This window comes from Corvus moneduloides, chromosome 4 (assembly GCF_009650955.1).
Source record: "Corvus moneduloides isolate bCorMon1 chromosome 4, bCorMon1.pri, whole genome shotgun sequence".
Lineage (NCBI taxonomy): Eukaryota > Metazoa > Chordata > Aves > Passeriformes > Corvidae > Corvus > Corvus moneduloides.
Window position 1 is genome coordinate 72,110,483 of NC_045479.1, and position 20,312 is coordinate 72,130,794.

The window sequence follows — 20,312 nt, forward strand, 5'->3', positions numbered from 1 at the left end:
CAAGCTTGTTCCCTGTATGAAACCAGTTCTGTTGTCCTGCTCTTCTGCTGATTTCCATGAACTCCCAGCTCTGGGAGAGAAATGAGATCCCACAATGCAGCTGAAGGCTCTCCATGTGTCCGTAGTTAACTCAGGAACAAGAAACAAAGCTGGGAAATCCATGTCCCAGGCAGGAGATGGAAGAAGTTGATGTCCTCTCACCAGGGATTTAATACACCATGTATGTGATGTTAATTTAGGTCCTACACAACCTGATTGGAGTTTTCAGGTTAAAAGGAAATATAAGCATAAATTAACATTGTAAGCATGCAAAGAGCTCAAAATAAGCATTGAGCTTTTTCTGTCTTTATGAAACTTTCTGGAGGATCCACATGAAAATCCAGAGGTGGATTAGTTCTGTAACTTTTTATCATTGACTACTTTTTGGTTAGGGAGGAGAATGGAGCAAGATCTACATCTCCAAAGATTACAATGTTTATGAGGGCACAGCCTTCCCAGCCCGGCTCCCTCCATGCCCAGGCATCCTTACCTGCGGAGCAGCAGCTTGGGGTGGTTCTTGCTCTCCAGGTTTTTGTCTATGAGGTCAGCCAGGAGCTGCTTGAGGACGTCGGTGGCGTACTCCAGCTTGCTCTGCAGCACCGTCATGATCAGCGAGGCCACGTTGCCGCGGTCCCGCATGGAGAAGCTGCGCTGCGACTCCAGCGTGCGGATGAAGGACAGCAGGAAAACTTTGTTGTTGATGAGCTGGGCAAAGAGCTTCAGGCCTTTCTCTACCCTCTCCTGCCGGTAGCCAGGGACCTGCACAAGAAGAAAGGGAGTTTTTTCCTCTCCTCATTTTCCCACTGTCAAACCTCCCATTGTCACACCCCCTTTGCTATCTCTGCTCTCGTCACTCCAGCTCCTCCAGCTAAGGACAGACCGGAAGAGAATCCATACATCATCTAATGATTAGGAAGTCTGAGAAGACTCCCAGCCACATCCAGATGATTTTTCTAACCCTGTGTTTCTGTCTCTGAATAGTACATCCAAAACGGATTTCTAGTGCCTTAATGTGTCACCGTGCCACTGTTATATTGTTATTTTAGTCAGACTGAAGTCTTACTCTGATTTCATCCAAAACTTCTTTCTCACCCCTGCAAGAAACCTGCTCGCAGAGGTTTGGGGTTCAGCTTTAGGGAACAGGGAGAGGCAGCAAGAGAGTGAACGGGAAGAGGCCAGGGTGAGGTTTTGAGGAGATGAAGAGATGCAGTGAGGCAGTGGCCGGGATGGTGGCCATGCAGCTGGGCCTTGTTTTGAAGAGCAAGGCAGGTGAAGGTGTGAGAGGACACTCTGAGCTGCAGTAGAACCCCTGGGTTTGGGAGCTGAGGTGTTTTGGACACAGAGAGATTGATAAGTCTCATATTTCTTAACTGAGAGGATGGTGAACTCATTTTTATATGGAAGAATTTAGGACCTCAGTGCTGGAGCCTGGCTCCACAGTGGCCTTTTGGTCCTTCTGGCTCTAGGCATTAATGGAACCTAAATAGAGAACCTCAGACTCATCCCTCCATGCTGCTGAAGCTGTTCTAGCCCTTGAAGAAGCTTCCTCGGAAGCTGGAGGGTCTCACCACAGAGCAACACATGTCATCAAGGAATATATGAATTAATAACCACCCAAAGCTGGCACTTTATTACAAAATAAGTTGGCTTGCCTAAACAGCCAAGCAATGCAAGGCCCCTCATTGAGTCATTACTTTCTCATTCTGGAAATTAGAGTTCTCAACTCTTTTTGCGTCCAACAAATAAATTACTTCTTAAATAGCTTGAGACAACCAACCAACCAACCAACAAACCACCACCACCCATCCCGCCAATAATTATTTTTAACTCACTTGCTTGAACATTTAATATTGTCTATCCCTGGGTTATTATGGAGAATTAAAACAAAATAACAAGAAAAGTATTTTGCACTGCATCTGGAAGCAGTTAATTAGCAAATGAACTGGAAATAAGTAAGACCTCCTCTCTGCGGGATCTGTGCTGGGGCCTTTTGCAATAAATAGCAATTCCTTCTGGGTTCTTCAGAGAAGGGAGCAGAATGAGAGCTGCCTTCACGTTAGTAGCCAAAGATGTTGACACAGAGAGCTGGCGAAGCTTTACAAAGGATTAAGAAAAAAAACAATGAATGGAATGAAAGGGAGAAGAGATCAAAGGTGTTGGATTGAAACATCAGCTCAGTGTGTATCTACACAGGGGAGCATCCGTGCTAAGGCCTCTGCAGGGGTCAGATGCTGTTCTGTGATCAGCTGGATGGGGTTAATGAATGTAGGTATTGCAGCTGGCTGTGGGGATAATGGAAGTGTTTGTGTGCACACACGTGAGAGGGAGATTCAGCACCCCTCATTTCTCCTGCTCGTTTGTGGGAGCTCCTGAGCTGCCCGTCCTGAGGGAAAGCAGCTGGAGGCCACTTGACCTGCACCCCAAACCTATACGATAGTTACGTGTAATTCAGCCTCCTACCCAGTCCCAAAAGCCCTCCTTGCTGACAGATCATGTTTTTCAATGTCTCTCTCCACACAGTCGGATGAATTTTGGCTCTTCCGAATGGCAGGAGCAAAACCGAGCAGGCATCTCTGATTACACAGCCAGCCAAGCGTAGGCCTGCCTGTGCCAGCTCCTGCTCCTCCTTCCTGCCAACCAAGCCCAGTCCTGGCCTCCAGAAATCTCCCAGGCCCATGCTCAGAGCCTGCCAAAGGCTTTGCAGAGAGCTCAGCCAACACCTTGGCCATGATGTAGGCTCCTGATTCTCCGGCCCAGGTATTCCTACAGCAGAGCCTGTCCATCTGCCAGAGCCTGGAGCAGATTTTAGCCTGGCAGACCTCACCTGGCCTCCCACCAAGCTCCTATCACACGACTCAGGTAACACAGGCTCTGCGTAGACCCCAAGATTTGTGAACAATGTCTCACTGTCCTCCCACTCTTCCTCCAGTGGTTTGAGGTGGAGGAGGAAGATGTGGGCAGGATATGGACAGACTGACACTGTGGTTTTCTGATCTCACTGCAAACCAGAGTGCAGCAAAGGTGAACCTCCCTCAGTGACAGGGGGATATTTTATAGGGGTTGCTACAAAAAAACCCTGGCCTCTTGGTAGTGTGAGGGTCATGCAAGGCTGGATGGCACAGGCAAACATGCTCCTCTGTCATACAACTGGTTTTCCTTGCCCCTGCGTGGCAGAAAATATTAAATCCAGTCTAAAAATCAAGCTACAGAAGGGTTAAGACCAAAGAGAAGCTTAATTGAGTAGACCCAATGCATATGGATTTATGAGAGTCTTCCAAATAAGTGAGTGATCAGACGGAATTTAACAGGTAGCAAGTGACAGGATGGGAGGAAATGGCCTTAAAGTTCTGCCAGGGGACGTTTAGATTGGATATTAGGAAAAAATGCTTTGCTGAAAGGGTGATCAGGAGATGGAACAAGCTGCCCAGGGGAGTGGTCAGATTACAATCCCCCACAAGTGTTCAAAAAGTTTGTGAATGTGGCACTTGGGGACATGGTTTAGTGGTGGAATTGGCAGCACTGGGTTAATGGTTAGGCTTGAAGATCACAGAAGTCTTTTACAACCTAAATGATTTTGTGATCTAGTATGATCTAAGATAACAGCAAACATTTCCACCTTCAACCCAGATTTTTGATGAGGACCTGTTTCACTCCTAGTAGGACACAGCATAACCAAGTCATCACATCCCCACCACTGACACAGAATCTCTGGAATTCAGAACTGAACAGGAAGGCAGAGAGGAGCCAGAAGCAGGAAATGTTGTTTTACCTCCAAATCCCTTAGGACTGGATGATCTTCAATGCCAGGGAAAAGCACCCTCATCGTGTAGGTTCGGTAGTCGAGGAAAGGGATCCCGGCTCCATCTAGGTCACTCGTCAGCTCATGGATATCTGTCTGTAGCTCTGCAAAGGCTGGCACAAAAACAGAACAACTCAGGGAGCAGTGAAAATCCAGATCACTCTCATCAGGATGGGAAGAGCCCCCAGACCCTCATGAAGAAGGAGAGGCAACACATGGAGAGGAAGAAGGTGGACAAGAGCAGTGTCCCTTTCCCCAGGTACATGTGCCAAGGCTTCCTGTGGACTTTGAATTATCAAACCCAGTTAGGACAGGGTGGAGAAAGTCTGGATTCAGGGGAAACAGGGAAAGTCACTTTAGATCCAGGCTTGAGCCACACCCAGAGGGTTTAACCCTGTGGTATTTTGGCTCAAAGCTTTGTGGCTGGATGGCTCCCTTCCACCAACACTGACACAGTGTCATCCTGCCTTCCTCATCCTACCTTCTTTGCACTCCAGGGCCACCCTGGACTCCAGGTTGTCCATCTGCATCTGCAGGCGCTTGAGGGTGAGATCGCTCTCCCTGGACTTGCGCTTGTACGCGATCAGCACGGCCACGATGAAGATGATGAGCAGCCCACCGGCCACCGCAATGCTGACGATGGCTGGCAAGCTGAGAGGGCTGTCTGGGGAGATGTAGACCATCCCTGGAGAGAACTCCATCCCTCCTACACGAGCCTAGAGGGAAAGAAGCAAAGAGCTGCATTGAAACTGTCAAAAAAGCAGGAACGCAGAGGAACTCCATCGTTGTCCAACCCATCGTCCTGGCTGAGGGTGAATGGTGACATCTCCTTGTCTCCCAAGGCAAAAGGGGAAGTATTTGGATATGGAACAGCTTAAAAATACCTGAAATGCCAGACAGAATCACCTCTGTTGGCAGAATCACCGTGAACCAAACAAGAAAAGGACTTGTGGTGAGACAAGCCACCGGTCACAATTTCTGAATATCAGTTTGGATTTCATTCTGGGTTGTTCATTCCCCATCCTGACGTGTTGTATGGGGCACTGGTGTCAATTAGTCCCAAAATACACACAGGACACAGAGCTCATGGTTATGGTCTGCTGGGTCCTAACCCCACAGTGGAGCAGGGGACACCTGACCCAGTCAGTACAGTGGGACTGCAGAAATCAGAGTCAGTATTTTCTTTTGACTCTCCCATCAGATAAAACTGTTCTTGGAAGCTTCTGGGATAGTAAAACAGCACCACAAACCTCACAAAGCCTGGCCTATGCTTTTTACACTTCCCTTTATAGCCACACATTGTCAGGACAACCGCAGTTGCTCACCAGTAGGAGCTGAACACAGCTTTTCATTCTCCATGTACATCCAGAGGTTCCCAGGGCTGCTTCCAGCCTCTGGAAGAAGCTGCTGTGCAAGGGCCTTGTTTTTAACAACCAGAAAGAAACCCTGCAAGCATTCCTGCTACAAGCCCAACAAAATGTTCTGCTGAAGCAAGTCCCTTAGAGCCCCTTTTTACAACATGAACAACACTCCCAACAGGAATCCCACAGGATACTGCTGGCTTCAGGCTACTACAAGGCTTTTCAAAGCTATTTGTAGAGTAGGAAAAGCTTGAGTGGTGGGAGAAAAGCTCTGCTGGCTGGACTGAAGTAAAAAAGGCTTCTAGGGCTGAGCTGTGGTTTGGGAATGCTGGTTGTAGATCAGCAGAAAGCCGGGAAGACGCCATGCAAAGAGCTCGAAGGATGGATGAGCCCCATCACTTCACCCCAGCTGAGCTGTGTCACAGAGAGGAGCAGCTGGCCCTGCACAAAGAGCAAACTCTTGCTGAAATGCACTCAAGACCCTAGGGCTCAGTGTTTCCTACTCCCATTGCACCTGGGACCACTGCAGCATGGAATTAAACGTCTTTCTTCCTCCCTTATGAGGAGTTCTCCCTCATATCTCCTAATGTTTCTCCCCTACGCCCCAGCCTGGTGTTCAGCCTTGTTCTCCATCCTACTGGCTCTCAGTTACTCAGTTTGTCTCCAGCCTGCCTGGGCACATATTAATCCCAGAGCTTCCCATATCTCAGCTCAGGAACCTACTCTGGTTTCCTCTCCAAGCTGCAGGAGGAAGAAACTGGCCCAGCTAGAGCCAGCAGAAGAGACCGTGGAGCAGAATCATGAATTAATGAATTTTCCCAGGTGCTCTCCACCCCAACCCTTTCTGGGAACATCAGTCTCTGTGACTTTATCACCTCCTAGAAGTTATTCCAGTCCCAGTCTCAGGGAAGATGGTTGTTTTGCTCTACCACCAGATGTAGGCTGCTCTTCCATAGGCCCTGGCGAAAGAGAGACAACTACAACCCTTATGTCACAGACAAGACCAAAGTGACTGTCTGAAAACAGCTGATTTCCATCCATAAGGTCCTTTCATGCCATTTTGGAATGGGGTCTAGAAGATAAAATGTCCACGATGAAAAACAAAACTTATCCTAAACTCTTCTAATCAGGTAACAGAGTTTTAAGATGACCAGTTGGTGCCATGACACTGATGGCTTGTAGAGCATTTTCAGTGACCAAGGAACCTCAGACCCTTAGCTGGGGATGCAGCAGTAATGAGTTTCCCCACCTACTCCAAGATATGAGATCCAACTCACTCATCAATCCTAAGGTTTGGTGCTGGAATGTCGCCTGCTCAGCTGAGCAGACAAACTGCCAAAATCACATCCTAATTCATGCACTGGAAGTTGTTCCCTTTTGTCCTAGGCCACTGTCCCAAATCCTCCCAGCAAAATTTGCTCACCAATTTACACACTTTCCTTCCTGTCAGTGGATCAGTAAATAGATTAATTCTGTTTCATTTTCTCTTTCTCCAAGCCCTGCAGTCAGACGAGTCCATTCAAGGAATATCAGACTAAAACAACTCTCCCATCCCAAATCCCAGCACGGGTCCATCCTCAAAGCTGGAAGAACAGCCTGTCTCCACGGGTGGGATTTCTCTCACCAAATATTCCGCATACACATCCAAGTTAGACACTGCAGTGTGATTCCAGAGTCAACAAAGAGAAAAACCACTTTCAGGATGTGATTTATGTGAGCTGCTTCTGACACCTTTGACATTGGGATGAGACGTTTTATTCAGTAGAAGTTCCCATTTCTCTCCATTAATGATAAGGGGATCTAAGCTCCCAAAAGCAGGTGTTCAAAGTTAGGCCCAGTGTGTTCCTCTTTAAAAGTGGTTTCATCATTGGGAAAGTCTCACAATCCACAAGCGAAGCTGCCATGATCTGAGGAATCTAGCTCTTGAAGAAGAAAGTCTACGAGGCTGCTGTGTTATTGTGAGCTTTTAAAAGAAACACAAGAAAATATGCTCATATAGCCCTACTTTATTTCTTAATCCACTGAGTGGTTGTGGAGGAAACCATTTTTACCTTCCAGAAGACTGGACATGAACCCATGAAACAACAGCAATTTGGCCATGTTTTAAGACTATTAACGATCAGTTTGTCCTGAATTACACTAAATGTTCTAAATGGGCTCTACGTCAGAGCCCAGTTTCCTCAACAAAGTCTTAGTGGCCGCTCCTGTAGGAGTTCAGGAGTGCTGAAGGAGTCTTTCCTGGTGCAAATTTGTCCTGGCCAGATGAAATGGTCCCTCTTAGGATGAGATGAATCACGCCCTGAACTTCAGCTGCTGCATTTGACCATATCTCCATTCATTATAGAGAGTTTGGTGTGATTTTCCAGACTGCATCAGATACCAGCAAACCTTCAAATGTATTCCACATCCTCCCTGCAGACCTTCTCTGGCATAGCCACTCATGGATCTTCCCCACATCTCCTTCTTTTCCTTGGAAAAAACTTGCCTCTGAGTTTTAGTCAATCTTCTTCTTAACCACCGCTCAGACCTTTTATTTCTTGGCTATTTTTTTCAAGTACTTAACTCTGTCATTGTGTAAAAGACAGCTGAACCAGATCAAAAACGTGTTGACATCAATGTGTGTCATTGCCACTGCTCCTTCCCTTAGAAATAATCTCTGTTTTGCACTGGTTGATTCACTCCCATGGCCCCTTCTCAGCTCGTGGCCACCTCACTTTGCAAGAAAGGGTTTCTTCAACAATTTCCTCAAGGTCACGCAGTAAATCTTTGGCAGAATCAGGAGGAGGAACTACCTGTCAGTTATCCTGGCCATCAAAGAGGTGTTTGTTTGAAATGTGGGGATACATTTGACCCCAGCTCGAGCAGCAGGGATGCTGTGCCATGCTGGAGGAGGCATTTCCCAGCCCTGCTTCCAGATGCAAAGTCCATCATTGAGCACCTCCATCATCTTCCCAGTTTCCCAGCAGTATCCCTCGTTTCACCGGCATCCTCAAAAAGGGATTGTGTTTTAATCTTTGGCTTCACTTAAACTGTCCCAAGCAGCAGGAACAGGGGAGTCTTTCCAATTAGTACAGCCTGGCCAGATGTCCGTCATCCTGGATCCCCAGGGGTTGATTATTGCTCACCTGGCTTTGAGTTTTCTCTCCCCAGGATTGTCTTTGTCCGTCTCTGACTAACCATATGTTTAATTATATCCATGAAAATGACAGAGAACATTTATTGCTGTGCTCAAAAGCTTTGGTTTTCACACAGAGAAAATCTCTCACTTCATTATTGCTCCTCTTGGAGTGTCTTAATGTGCTTTGCAATGAATCGAGAGTCACGGTGTATTTGCATGGCTGGAAAGGATTATTACCTCTATTTTCCAGATGAGAAACTTTGGCACAGAGAATTTAAGGGGCCACTACGAGGGATCCCAGCAGCAGCCACAAACAAGGCCCAAAATGGTCATCATAAACTCTGCTTCCTAAAAGTTCCCAGAAAAATCTTTTTAAAGATCAAACTTTCTGAGTATCACTGCACTGATATAAATAAATTAATTAATATGTGACAGATACAGCGTTGGGGAGGGCAACAGAAAAACAAGTTGTTCACAAGGAATGAGAAACACTGGTGTCAGTTGTCAGCTTTTGTTGCTCCCACCCACAGTTTGGTACAGCTCCAGGGTGTTTGCTGATATGCTGTTTATCAAGCAGCAGCATCAAGGAATTCAAATTATTGAGAGGAAAGTAAAAAAAGGAGTAAATAAATAAACGGTGAGAGGAGGAGAAGCTCCCTCTGATGTAATCACCAGGTCCATTTTTCAGGAAGCATTTGCAGGAGCACACTAAGTTTTATAGAAGTCAAAACCCCAAAGTCCAGTCACACTATTGTCCACATCCTGCTTTTTTTTTCCCTCTCCTATATAAAGGCAAATTTTAGTCACCATCATGCCAATAAGTGATGGGGACAGCACTGAATTTCACAGCATTATGTAGGAACATGTTACCTATGTGACCTCACATGAGCATCCAGGGTTCGTACAGCCCATATAAAAACAGAAGAGAGGCAAACTCTTCTGCTGGGGTTTGATCATGAAAGGTTTTTCACTGTCCACAAAGATCTCCAGGTCACTTTTCCGTTGTTCTACTTCTCCAAGCTACCCTTGATGAGGATATTATATCAAAAAGGAGCCCTGATGTTCCTGGAAAGGCAAATGGTGATGCAAACCCCTTGGAGCTCTCTGCCAGCTCTTCAGCACTGTTGTGCCCTCCCAAGCCACCCAGGGAGCAGAAGCTGAGGGTCAGGACCCACTTACCATCACCTTGTGCCTTCCAATGAGGTTTGGGGACTCGCAGAGGAGCTGCACGTCTGACACGGTCACCGCACAGGGCTTCTCACCCACCAGAACGGTGTAGTTCAGCTTGGCATTGCCTCCTGCCACCGGGGGGATCAGATTCCTGCCCTGCACAGAAAGCAATATCACACCCCAAAATAACCAAATAAACATCAGGAAAGAGTTTTCTTTCCCCCTCTGGTTCATTCCATTGATACAAGTGTTGATACTGCATTTGATAGGTGTGGATGGCTGATCCCTGACACTGCTCCAGGCCTGGCTGGATGGGGCTTGGAGCAACCTGGTCTAGTGGAAAGTGTCCCTGCCCATGGCAGGGGGTTGGAATGGGATGGTCTTTAAGGTGCCTTCCAACCTGAAGATGATTCTATTATGCCATTTGTAGTTCACCATTTGCTAACACAGAGAGGAAAAGCCAATTTTGAAAGTCATGCAGAGAACAGCTTGAGTGGCTACAGACTGAAAGCAGTCACAACAGCCTGTCCTGCTCCTCCCTCTCTGGAACTGGATGAGAAATGTTCCATTTAAGTCCTGTGCAATAAAGCCCTCACTAAATGTAGTCAGGCAAGTAAATCCGACTTCCTTCCAAACGTACAAAAAGCATCTACAGGCAAAATAATTTATTTGCATATGGACCACATCAAAATACTGATACAGAAATGCTCCATCATAAAATTCCTTCTCTGTATTGCTGTGCAGATTACAGAAATGGCAAAGGACTGGTTTGGGTTTAAACAGGGGTGAGAAGAAGGTCTTGAATGTCCAAGAAAGGAAACAGAGTTGGGTATTTAAGTGTCAGCCCCATTGAAATGGTAGAAAATAGTCTCTGGTGAACAGCAGTGGGTACAAATTCAGGCCGCACACAGGTATCTGCATCAGGAGTATATATTTTTAGTTATGGGTGTGGGCAGTGCTTGGTGTTTGCTGATGGTGACTCTGATATGGTTCCATATGGGGTAAGGAACGGAGGAAGTTTCTGGGGTGCAATCAGGATGATTTATGGGGCTGCTGGCAGGCACAGAGAGGGCATAGGCAGAATTTGTTTGTCTTTCCTCATCCAGTTTTTGGTCCCCATCTCACCTTCAGGATGATGGGACTTCCAGGCTTCAGCTCCAGGATCCCTGAGGGATTGAAAACCTCGAAGATCGGGTTGGGGTAGTAGGTGAAGTTGGTTTTGTTGAGGATCAGCAGGGACTGCACGTTGTCAAGGATGAAGCCAAACTCCTCCGGGCGCTCGGCAAGCTCAGAATGGTGATTGGGGTCCACAGCCAGTGCTGGGGCCTGGCAGGTCATCTCCGTGCTGTTCTGCACCTCACAGTTCTGGGGAAAGAAACCCAACACAAGGGGTTTTATGGAAAGTATGGAACCTGGCAGGTCATCCCTGTGCTGTCCTGCACCTCACAGTTCTGGGGAAAAAAACCCAACAAAAGGAATGTTTATGGAAAATACAGAGCCTGGCAGTTCATCTCCATGCTATTCTGCACCTCACAGTCCTGGGGCAGCTGTGTTTGCATTTCAACTGGGCATCCTGTGCCTCTTGAGAGCTCAGCCTCTGGGGTTGCCAGTCAGCAGCTTTCCCTGACTTCATTTCCTTCTGGAAATAGAAATTTCTTCCCTTATTTTTCACACAGCACAGATTAGTCAAAACCTCGCTACCACCCTGCAATTAGGTCTCACACTCTGGGTGTTTCTCCAAAAGTGTTTGTGCAGTGCATGCTCAGTTGTGCTCAGGATTCCAGTTTGGATATCAGGTTACCTGAAATGAATCTCAGCAAGCTGGAGAAGCAAAGACAAAGGTGAAAGTCTCAGAAGACCCTGAAGTTTGGTTCCAGCCCTGCCAAAAACTTTTTCTTTGTGTCCTTCAGGTACAATATAATACTTCTGGGAACAAACCATGCCCTCTTTTTTAGGCTGCAATAGGAGATTTCAAGCTCCAGACCTGTCAGCCAGTCTCTGTCCCCACTGTGACATGTGTTCCCCCCAGCTCTGCAGTCATACTCACATTGACATGCTCCTTTCCACCGTGCTTTGCCCGGATCTGAGGGTTTTGGATGAGGTCCAGGTGAGTTCCCCACACGGCAATGGGAGTGTTGCCACTGGAGAAAAAAAATGGAATTAAAGAATGAACCCAGTTAATAGATGTCAGAACTCATCACACCAGGAATGGGTGATCTGTGTCCCTAAATGTTGGTTGCACAGTATCTGACCACGTCTCGCGGTCCCGTAGTGGGGGAAGGAAGAACAAAACAAATAATTTTTTGTTCTTTCATTCATAAGGGGAGAAATAAGTAAAGACAAATGCTGGCTGAAACTGCCATGTCAGGCAGCCTCTGCGTGGTTCTCATTGTCAGGACTCAGCAATCACAAGATTTGGTGATGAGAAGAAGAGCAGAGATTTGATACAGGGTCTTTAAAATGGTCCACAGGCTGTATCTCCCATTTTACTTCAGTCAGTCACAGAATTACAAAATATCCTGAACTGGAACTCACAAGGATCATCCAGTCCAAATCCTAGCCCTGCACAGACATCCCAACAATCCCACCCTGTGCCTGAGAGCATTGTCCAAACACTCCTGGAGCTCTGGCAGATTTGGGGCCGTGACCATTCCCTGGGGAGCTGTTCCAGTGCCCAACCCAAAAAGCCCTCACAGATACAGTCCAATGGAAGCAGCTCTTGAGGATTCTGGGTTGAGGTCTATAACCCCATATCAAACATGCTGTCAAACCTCACCCTGAATATGACAATGTCACCTCAGTGAACTCTTTGGTGCCACCAGGGAACCCAGCCCTGCAGCAATTAGAAGAAACTGAGCCAAAGTCTTCAGCCTTGGTGTGCATAAGGCCTGGTTTCCATGTGGTGGCCCAGGCAGATCAGGATCCAACACAAACAGAGATTCCCAGTCACTGTGTCCCCTTGCTCAAAGACCAATTTCCTGAGAAGGCCAACTCACGCAAGCCACGGCCCACAGTGGATTTTCTCACTTTTATGGGGAGATGTAGCTGGAGCCCTCCTCACTCCCTGCAATCGCTGTTACCACAAGGAAACAGCTCTCAGAAACACCCTTCTCTCCTTTCCCCTGCCTCTTCCAGCTGCAGCCAGAGATGCTGGTTGTGGGACTTCAGGGAATGTAGGGGAAGGAGGAAGGAAACTGCAAAGAACCATTCCCAGGCTTCTCAGGGTTGACTCTGAACACCACATTAAGGAGAAGCCTTCAGCACAGGCAGCTTTGGCCATCCCAAATTAAGGCAGCTCTGATCTACCAGGGTGAGCTCTGCTGTTGCAGCACGAGGTGGGGGCAACGTGATCTGGGGCTGAAGGGAGAAGAGTTATCCAAAAAAGCAAAACCTTCACCTGTCATGGCTCACAGAGCCAGGACAGGATGAGGAAATGTCATCAGGAGACAGCCCCATCTCCGAGGGTTTCCCAGGGTGAGGAGTGCTCCCAGAAGTCTCAGCACCTGCCTCTATAACTCCCCTTGGAAGCTGTCCAGGATGCAATTTATTTCCTGCTGGGAAGGGGAGGCCATGTGGAAATCGATGGGATTGTAAAGAGAAAGCTCAGAATCCCTTTCCTGCCTCCAGGTAAACCTGCACATACAGGAAAGGTGAAGCACGTGCATTGTAAGTGAGAATACACCAGGGAATAAACACCCTGTGAGGATGAAGCCAACAAATCTGCCCCATTTCTGACCTTTGTTTTCAATGCTCCTCATTTATCTTCCATTATTAATCAGCTGGAGAGGCAGGAATGAATGCAAACCTACACAGAAGAGCTGTCAGGTTTGGGTGAGCTGTGTTCCAGCCCCTCCAGCTGCACCCACACTGATGAACCAAACAGTTTGGGCTAATCCAGAGAGAATTGGCTCAACCACATCTTTCAGCAGATACTCCTGGGACACTTCTCTGGGATGTTCCTCCTGGTCTTTTACTCAAGGACTGGACAGGTCTGTGGTTAGGGAAACATTTGACCTTGAGTTTTGCAGACTATCTCAAGTTTTTTTGCTCTGAAATCATCAACTGTGACAGGAAATTGCTAATGGGAAATTTTATGGGGCAAACCCACATTTGGTGTTTCCATAAGATCTGCTTGGATGAGTTTTCTTGAACGCACAGGGGATCCTGCTGAAGTCACACATCTGCTTACAAGAGAAATTCCCTTCCCTGCCTTACAAAAAAAAAAAAAATACCCTCTCCCCAAAATTCAGCTTCCCAGTAAGTATTCCTGACATCATCATCTAGGGACAGCTTGTTAACCAAAAACCAGAAGTGTATAAACCAAATTGTTCTTTCTCCACTGTCCTGGACCTTCTGAATTTTGGCTGAGAGCCTTTATATTAATAATAAACCCCATTATTTTTATTGCTATTATTATATAATTCAATAATAATATCATTACTAATATAATCAATTACTAATATAATTAATTGAATCTGCTGATTCAAACTAGAAGGGATTTTGTATCTGTACTGAGTGGAAGGTTTTACGTGTTCCACACAAATACAAGGTGTGAGCACACGTACAGGTATGTGAGTGTGTCTATACATAAACACAAATCCTTTTATTTAATCAACCAGATCTTTGCACACAGTTTTAAACCCACAGGTTAAAAATCCTCTATTTGGGTTGGAATCTGAGCTTGCAGGCTCAGACCACAGGTAATAAACACAGCCACAACACCTGATCAGAGAGACGGAAAGCAAAAAGCCAAAGCAGTTTTTTGTTTGCTGAAGACATAAAATCTCTCCCAAACCCTGTCTGGCCTGAAAATAAAGTAAATAAAACTGTTCCTTGCCTTGAAAATCACCAGCCATTGGCATTTGTGCCTGCAGCTGGATGCTCAGCCAGGTGCAAGCAGAGCCTGGAGACCTGCTGCTGCCCAGCAAAATAACAGAGGAGCTAAGAGCTCTCTGAATTTAACTCTTTATTGCCCCAAAAGACCCTGAATATCATTTTCTGCCTGCAGACTCAGGTAATTGCTGGATGTAACTCAAATCAAACCCAGATCAAAAGTATTAATGGACCCTCATAAAATCAGAAAATTTTATTTACTTGCCAGCCCAGCATGACTCTTTTTTTTTGTTTGCATTTTGTTTTTTGGCTATGGAAGTAAGTTAGCAGTAATCTTTTCTTTATTGTCTTGAAAAATGGCACTTGGAAAGGTTTTAAGCCAGGCTTGGTATTTGCATTGACTGGTTTTGCAAAGCTGGTTTAGCGGCAATCATCTCTCCCTGGGAACAGCTCAGCCCCACAGTTATAGTGCCTAAAACTGTCCCTGACACCCTGAACCCCCATGGTGGTCCTGGATAATCCATCTTCTCTCTCCAAGGTTGTGAACCTTTGGAGTGACTCAGAAGTGCTAAAGAAAGAGGATGAAATTGGGTAGGTTTGGGAAAAACGGGGCATCTGTTGATGCTCCAGTTGATGCTTCCTTTTTTCAGACACTGAAGAAAGCAAAGGAGAGAGGTTACACCAAAAAAATGTTCCATCCCTGGAAGTGCTCAAATCATCCCTGGAAGTGTTCAAGAGGTGTTTGAATGTGTCAGCTGGGGATATGTTTTAGTGGTGAACATGGCAGTGCTGGGTTGAGAATTGGACTCAATGATCTTAGAGGTCTTTTCCAATCCTAATGATTCCATGAATGATGAGACAAATGCAGTCCCAGCCATCCATCCTAGCAGCTACACACCTCCCAGATAAGCTGCTACCCCCTAAAAAAGCACCTCACCTTGATTTCCATTATTTTGGGAGCTGGGATGGGAGATCCTACCCAGCCAGCCATGGGACACAGAGTCCCTGCACCTCCAGGCTGGGCAAAACTTTGCCAACAACACCTGAGGCATCTCCTTGGCTGATTCTCCACCTCTGACTGGCAGCTTCAGCAGAGAAACTAAGGAGCAAACAGGCTCTGGAGAACTCCTCACATCCCAGTCAGACCTGAGGCCAGCTAGAGGACGGTTCTGCAGTTTTCCAGAGGATATTTGGGAATTCACCCTCCTAGGCTGTCAATCTTGCACCTTTTAAGCAGGACTGAACTCGCTTTGTAAGGGAGTAAAGTGATTTCTCATTTCACTGATAACCTGGACTCTGACTGAAAATAAAAGCCCCAAATGGAAAATCCCGACACTAAAGCTTCAAGCCCAACGTGCAAAGGCTCAATCTGGCTAAATCAGTAAATTCCCTCATGGTAATTAAAGGCACTAATTGATTTGTGAAAACATCTTTGGGATGGGAGGTGAAATGGGGGGATTTACAAGCCCTGCTCCTAATCCCCAGAGACTCCAATCAGTCCAGTTTGACAGGGAAGCAGAGAGCTGCCATGGATGAATGAGAGGAGACTAAGATTTCTTATTTTGTATCTTTTCAAGGAAATACCAGTGCATTTAATGACCAATTTCTCCCTTCCCAAGGCAATTTCTCCAGGCTTCTGAGAATTTGGGTATCACTTTGATGCCTTCCACAACCAGGGCAAACGCTGCTCTCAGGCACCTTCATGTGAACCCTGTGAATTCACCAAAGCAGCATCAAGGGGGTGAAGAGAAAAAGGGATCCCTAACGAGGAGAAAGGCTCTTGGATAGGGCAGGGAGCAGGGCTCCCATTGTGTTTCATCTCGGGACAGAGCCCTGGGGCTTTCAGGCACCATGGCCAAACAGGCAGTGCTCAGTCCTGAGGCATCTAGTCCATGAAGGCTGCGGGAAATGTAGGTATTTCAAGTCCATGAAGGCTGCGGGAAAGGTAGGAATTGCAGCTTGCAAACTGTGAGAGACTGAAATGGTTCATGGCTTACACGTTGCTAAAATCATGGAAGGGCTTTTGCCCACTGTAGCAAACTGCAAAGAAGCCGCTGCTCATCTGCGACCACCGAAGCCACCCCTCCCCAAATACACCTACAAACAGAATTTGAAGCGTGGAGGGAACCTGGGATAAGATAAATGTCATACTATTGTCCAGTCCTCCCAGGTCTAGGGAGAAGAATGTGACACTGGAAGAGACACTGGGATGCTGGTGGCTCAAACATTCAGGGGAAGCTGCCGAGGTGCAAAGCACCCACCTAGGGGTGAGCACAGCCCAGCTCAGGCTGCAGCTGGTGTTGGACCAGATAAGGAAAGAGGCAAACCCTGGGAGGAGGGAACTTTGTCTCTTTGTCCTGATCAAGTGAACTCAGCTGTGATAACTCCCCTGCCCGGGCAGTGCCAGGACATCCACACAGAGCCTGAAGGTGCTGATGCTGCTGATGGGCCATGATGGGACATAGTGGACCCAACTGGGCTGATGCAAGAGGCAGCTGTGTTGCCTTTGAAGGTGTCAAAGCTTCCCAAAGCGTCCTCTGATCCACAACATTCCATCATCCAGGTGTCCCTGACCCACAAGTTTCCATCATCCAGTCGGAAACTCCCTGCCCCAGGGGAGGTACCTGGGTGATCCCACCTGAACCTGAGTGAATATAAACCCAGCAGAGGTTGTGTTCTGGGGATTTTCTTCATTGTTTCTTTGGGATGCCCCTTGTCATCTGATGGATCCTGTCTGTGACCATCACTTCAACCAACAGACATTGAAATTGCAACCACCAAGTTTTGTGAGGCCTGTGAGTGGCGCAATCTTTCTACTCTCATCCTTTCCTTCTCTTTCTTATGCATTTTCTTATGGGATATTTTTAGGCTTTTATATTTTCATATTGCTAGTGATAATAACAACCAAAATGGCCACATACCTGTTCTCCTCTGCCACCAAATTGTTCTAAAATTAACCTATATATTATATATACATTTATATATTTACAAACACTGATCGTTCAGTGTCGTTTCACTCTAATGCATCCCTATTTGGCTATGGGAATCTATTGGCTTTGGGATCTATTTGGCTTTGGGAAGTATCTCTGCGCAAATTCTTGGTGGACACAATGCTTGGAAAGCAGTTTTCTACACCAAGGACCAAAGTTATCACAGCAGTGCTCCTTTAAAAAACCATGGGAACACGGAGAGGGCTCCCATGGGAGGCTCACCTGAAGATGCTCCACTCAGGCTCGATCCTCAGGATGGTGGGATCCTCTACATATTCATAGTGCAGCTCCTGGTGGATCTTGGCCTTGTCCACTCTCACAGACACCTTCACCTTCTCAAAGCCTTCATAGGAGGCCGTGGTGTTACAGACAATGTGCTTGGTGGACCTCCTGAGGGGAGGAGAAAGTAAATGTGAACCAGGTGCTACCAGCAGCAAAATGGTGTCAAAAAGAACCCAACTACTTATTCTTATGTCCTGTGATCTAAACCTATGCACTGAAGAGGTGAAACTCAGTGTGAACCATTTATGTTCCTGTAGCAGTGTCTGGGGAAGTGGCATTGCCTTTTCACTGGTTTAAATAAAACCACAAGAGCCCTCATCTCTTGGGTCTCAGAGTAAAATCTTAACCCTAAGGGCAGTCTCCAGAAGTATTTCCCTGTGATTAAATGTTTGATGGATGTTTCCTTCCTGCCGGCAGACATGTGCAGCAGCAGCTCATAAAAGGGGTGTTTGCACCTCAGCTTTGCAGTCTGGGATCATAAAGTTTACTTTGCATTAGGACTGTAAGCCTTGTTTAAGTGCAGTTTCCAGTGTGCCTGGGACCTTTGGAAGTGCTAATACAGTGGGAAGCATTTTATGATTACATTTAAAGAAGATTCTGCATAAACCTTTCCTTTTTGGCAGGACTCAAAACCAGCTCCAGGTCTGCATTCCTTTCAAAATGAGTCAAAAATCAAACATCCAACATCCTCAGTCTCCCCAGTCCTGTGATTTGTGATGCATCCCCATCTCATACCCCTAAAATGGAGGTGTAAGTCACTTTCACTGACTGCACCCTCAGATGCCCTCTAAATTCCCCTGAAAGACAGTGCTTAATCCCTCCTAAAATTCTTCAACTCCGCAGTGAGCATCTCCAAGCAGCTGTAGCTCCCACTTGGCATTTCAACTCACAAGCTGTGACTTCACCCTGATGAATTTTGGATGCTGGATTGCTCCACAGTCATGACAGGCAGCTAAAGAAGATCCCCAGTCAGGAGAGGGAAGGGCATTGCCCCAGGCCAGTGCTCCCAGGTCTCCTGTGAATGAGCCCTTCCTGTGCCAAGGACATATTTGGGAGAAATGTGCCAACTTCATCTTCAGCCCCCATCGCTACTGGCAACAAAATGTGTTGCCTTGGGTAGTTTTGAGCTGCGGGAGCCCCTGGGAATGGGATTCAGGCTCATTCTCACAGGGATCAGGGAACATCCAGCAGGTAACACTGACATTAAGCCTCTCTGAAGCACGATTGAACAGGAGCCAACCCAGAGCTAAAATGTTGCAAATCATCCATTTCTTAGCACTGTTCTGGGATAAAAGGGAGGTGGTTTAGTACTTCGAACTGATGTTGTCAGATTTTCTTTGTCACCTCTACTAAAGCAGGGACATGAAAATGAATCTTTTAAACGACGCACTCCCAGAGCAAGTAGCAGAGCGCAGGACCGTGGAGAATTGTACTGAAATTTGACAAGAGGCCACAGGAAAAAACACATCAAATACCAGTCAAAACAATGAAATAAATCCTATTTTCTCTCCCCAAAACACACCCAGCAAGGCTGTGCATGGTGCAGAATGCACAAGTCCCGTTGCTGTGTAGACGTGGACGTGGGCAAAGGAGGCACTTGAGGGACAGGGTGTTGGGGCTGCAGGAGAAGTCTCTTGACTTCAATTGGCATTTAATCTTTCACACTCACACATGAGCAGCAGGAAGGGCTCATCTGTACCTGTAGAAGAGGCAGGGTTGTCGCCCAAAGGTCACGATGACGTTGCTGCCCGCGTTGAGGTTGTTGCCTGTGATTGTCACCTGCGTGCCACCCGACACTGGTCCTCGTTTCGGCTTCAGGTCAGAGAGGGTCAGAGTCTGTGGAGGCAAAAGGAGGTGTTGGAAACACAGCAGAGGAGCAGAGGGACCTTCCCTCCTCTGTTAGTGGTGGAGAGAGGGAGGCACCCCAAGGATTGATCAGGACTTCTGAAGTTGGCCATGTCTTCCAGCAGATAAAGGATTCTGGGGTGATACTGGTCCTGTCAGAGACCCTCTGCTCAAATGCCAAGTTCGGTGGGATGAATTCAGACCCAACCTCAGTCGGTTCTCACCCCTCCAAAATCAGTTCTGCCCTTGTACCCACTCAGAAATACTCTTGCAAAGAGTTCCATGCCTGGAGCACCTGAGTCCCATCTCCACTGCTTGTTTGGCACAGCTCAGGGGTCTTTTTGCTGTCGCACAACACCAGCTCTGCAGGATAACTCAGGCTTTGAACTGGTTTGATTGGATCTTAATGGGGAATCTCCAGCTCCAAACTGTGGAACTCACAAATGATGGTTTGGTCTTGAAAAGATCACTCAACTTCATTGAGTCTCAGAATGAGAGAATGATTAGGGTTGGAAGGGACCTTAAAGATCATCCAATCCCACCCCCAGCCATGGTCAGGGACACCTTCCACTCTCCCAGGTTGCTCCAAGCCCCATCCATCCTGGCCTTGGACGCTTCCAGGGATCCAGGGGCAGCCACAGATTCCCTGGCCCCACAACCCTCACAGAGAAAAATTTCTTCCCAATATCCCATCTAACCCTGCCCCCTGGCTGTGGGAAGCCATTCCCCCTTGGATGGAGGAGAGCTCAGCAGAGCATCTGAGTTCATTCTTGCCTCTCCCACACAGGATCCCAGAACCAGTGAGTTTGGAAAAGACCTCCAAGACCATCAAATCCAAGTTGTGACCAATCCCCACCTTGACACCCAGAACAGAG

The 20,312-nt window shown here is 47.0% G+C and overlaps 1 protein-coding gene across 3 annotated transcripts in view; it reads right to left on the reverse strand.

Annotated features, from left to right (window-relative positions):
* The window catches only part of PLXNA4 (plexin A4), a 424,624-nt gene that overhangs the window by 44,190 nt on the left and 360,122 nt on the right, over positions 1–20,312 (reverse strand). For all 3 annotated transcript variants that reach the window (XM_032105547.1, XM_032105545.1, XM_032105546.1), the window contains exons 15-22: positions 19,292–19,428; positions 17,533–17,700; positions 11,535–11,628; positions 10,613–10,852; positions 9,497–9,643; positions 4,320–4,554; positions 3,809–3,951; positions 530–798 (exon numbers count right to left, since the gene is read on the reverse strand). In XM_032105547.1, coding sequence (XP_031961438.1) covers positions 530–798; positions 3,809–3,951; positions 4,320–4,554; positions 9,497–9,643; positions 10,613–10,852; positions 11,535–11,628; positions 17,533–17,700; positions 19,292–19,428 — 1,433 coding nt within the window. The remainder of the gene's footprint in view (positions 1–529; positions 799–3,808; positions 3,952–4,319; positions 4,555–9,496; positions 9,644–10,612; positions 10,853–11,534; positions 11,629–17,532; positions 17,701–19,291; positions 19,429–20,312) is intronic.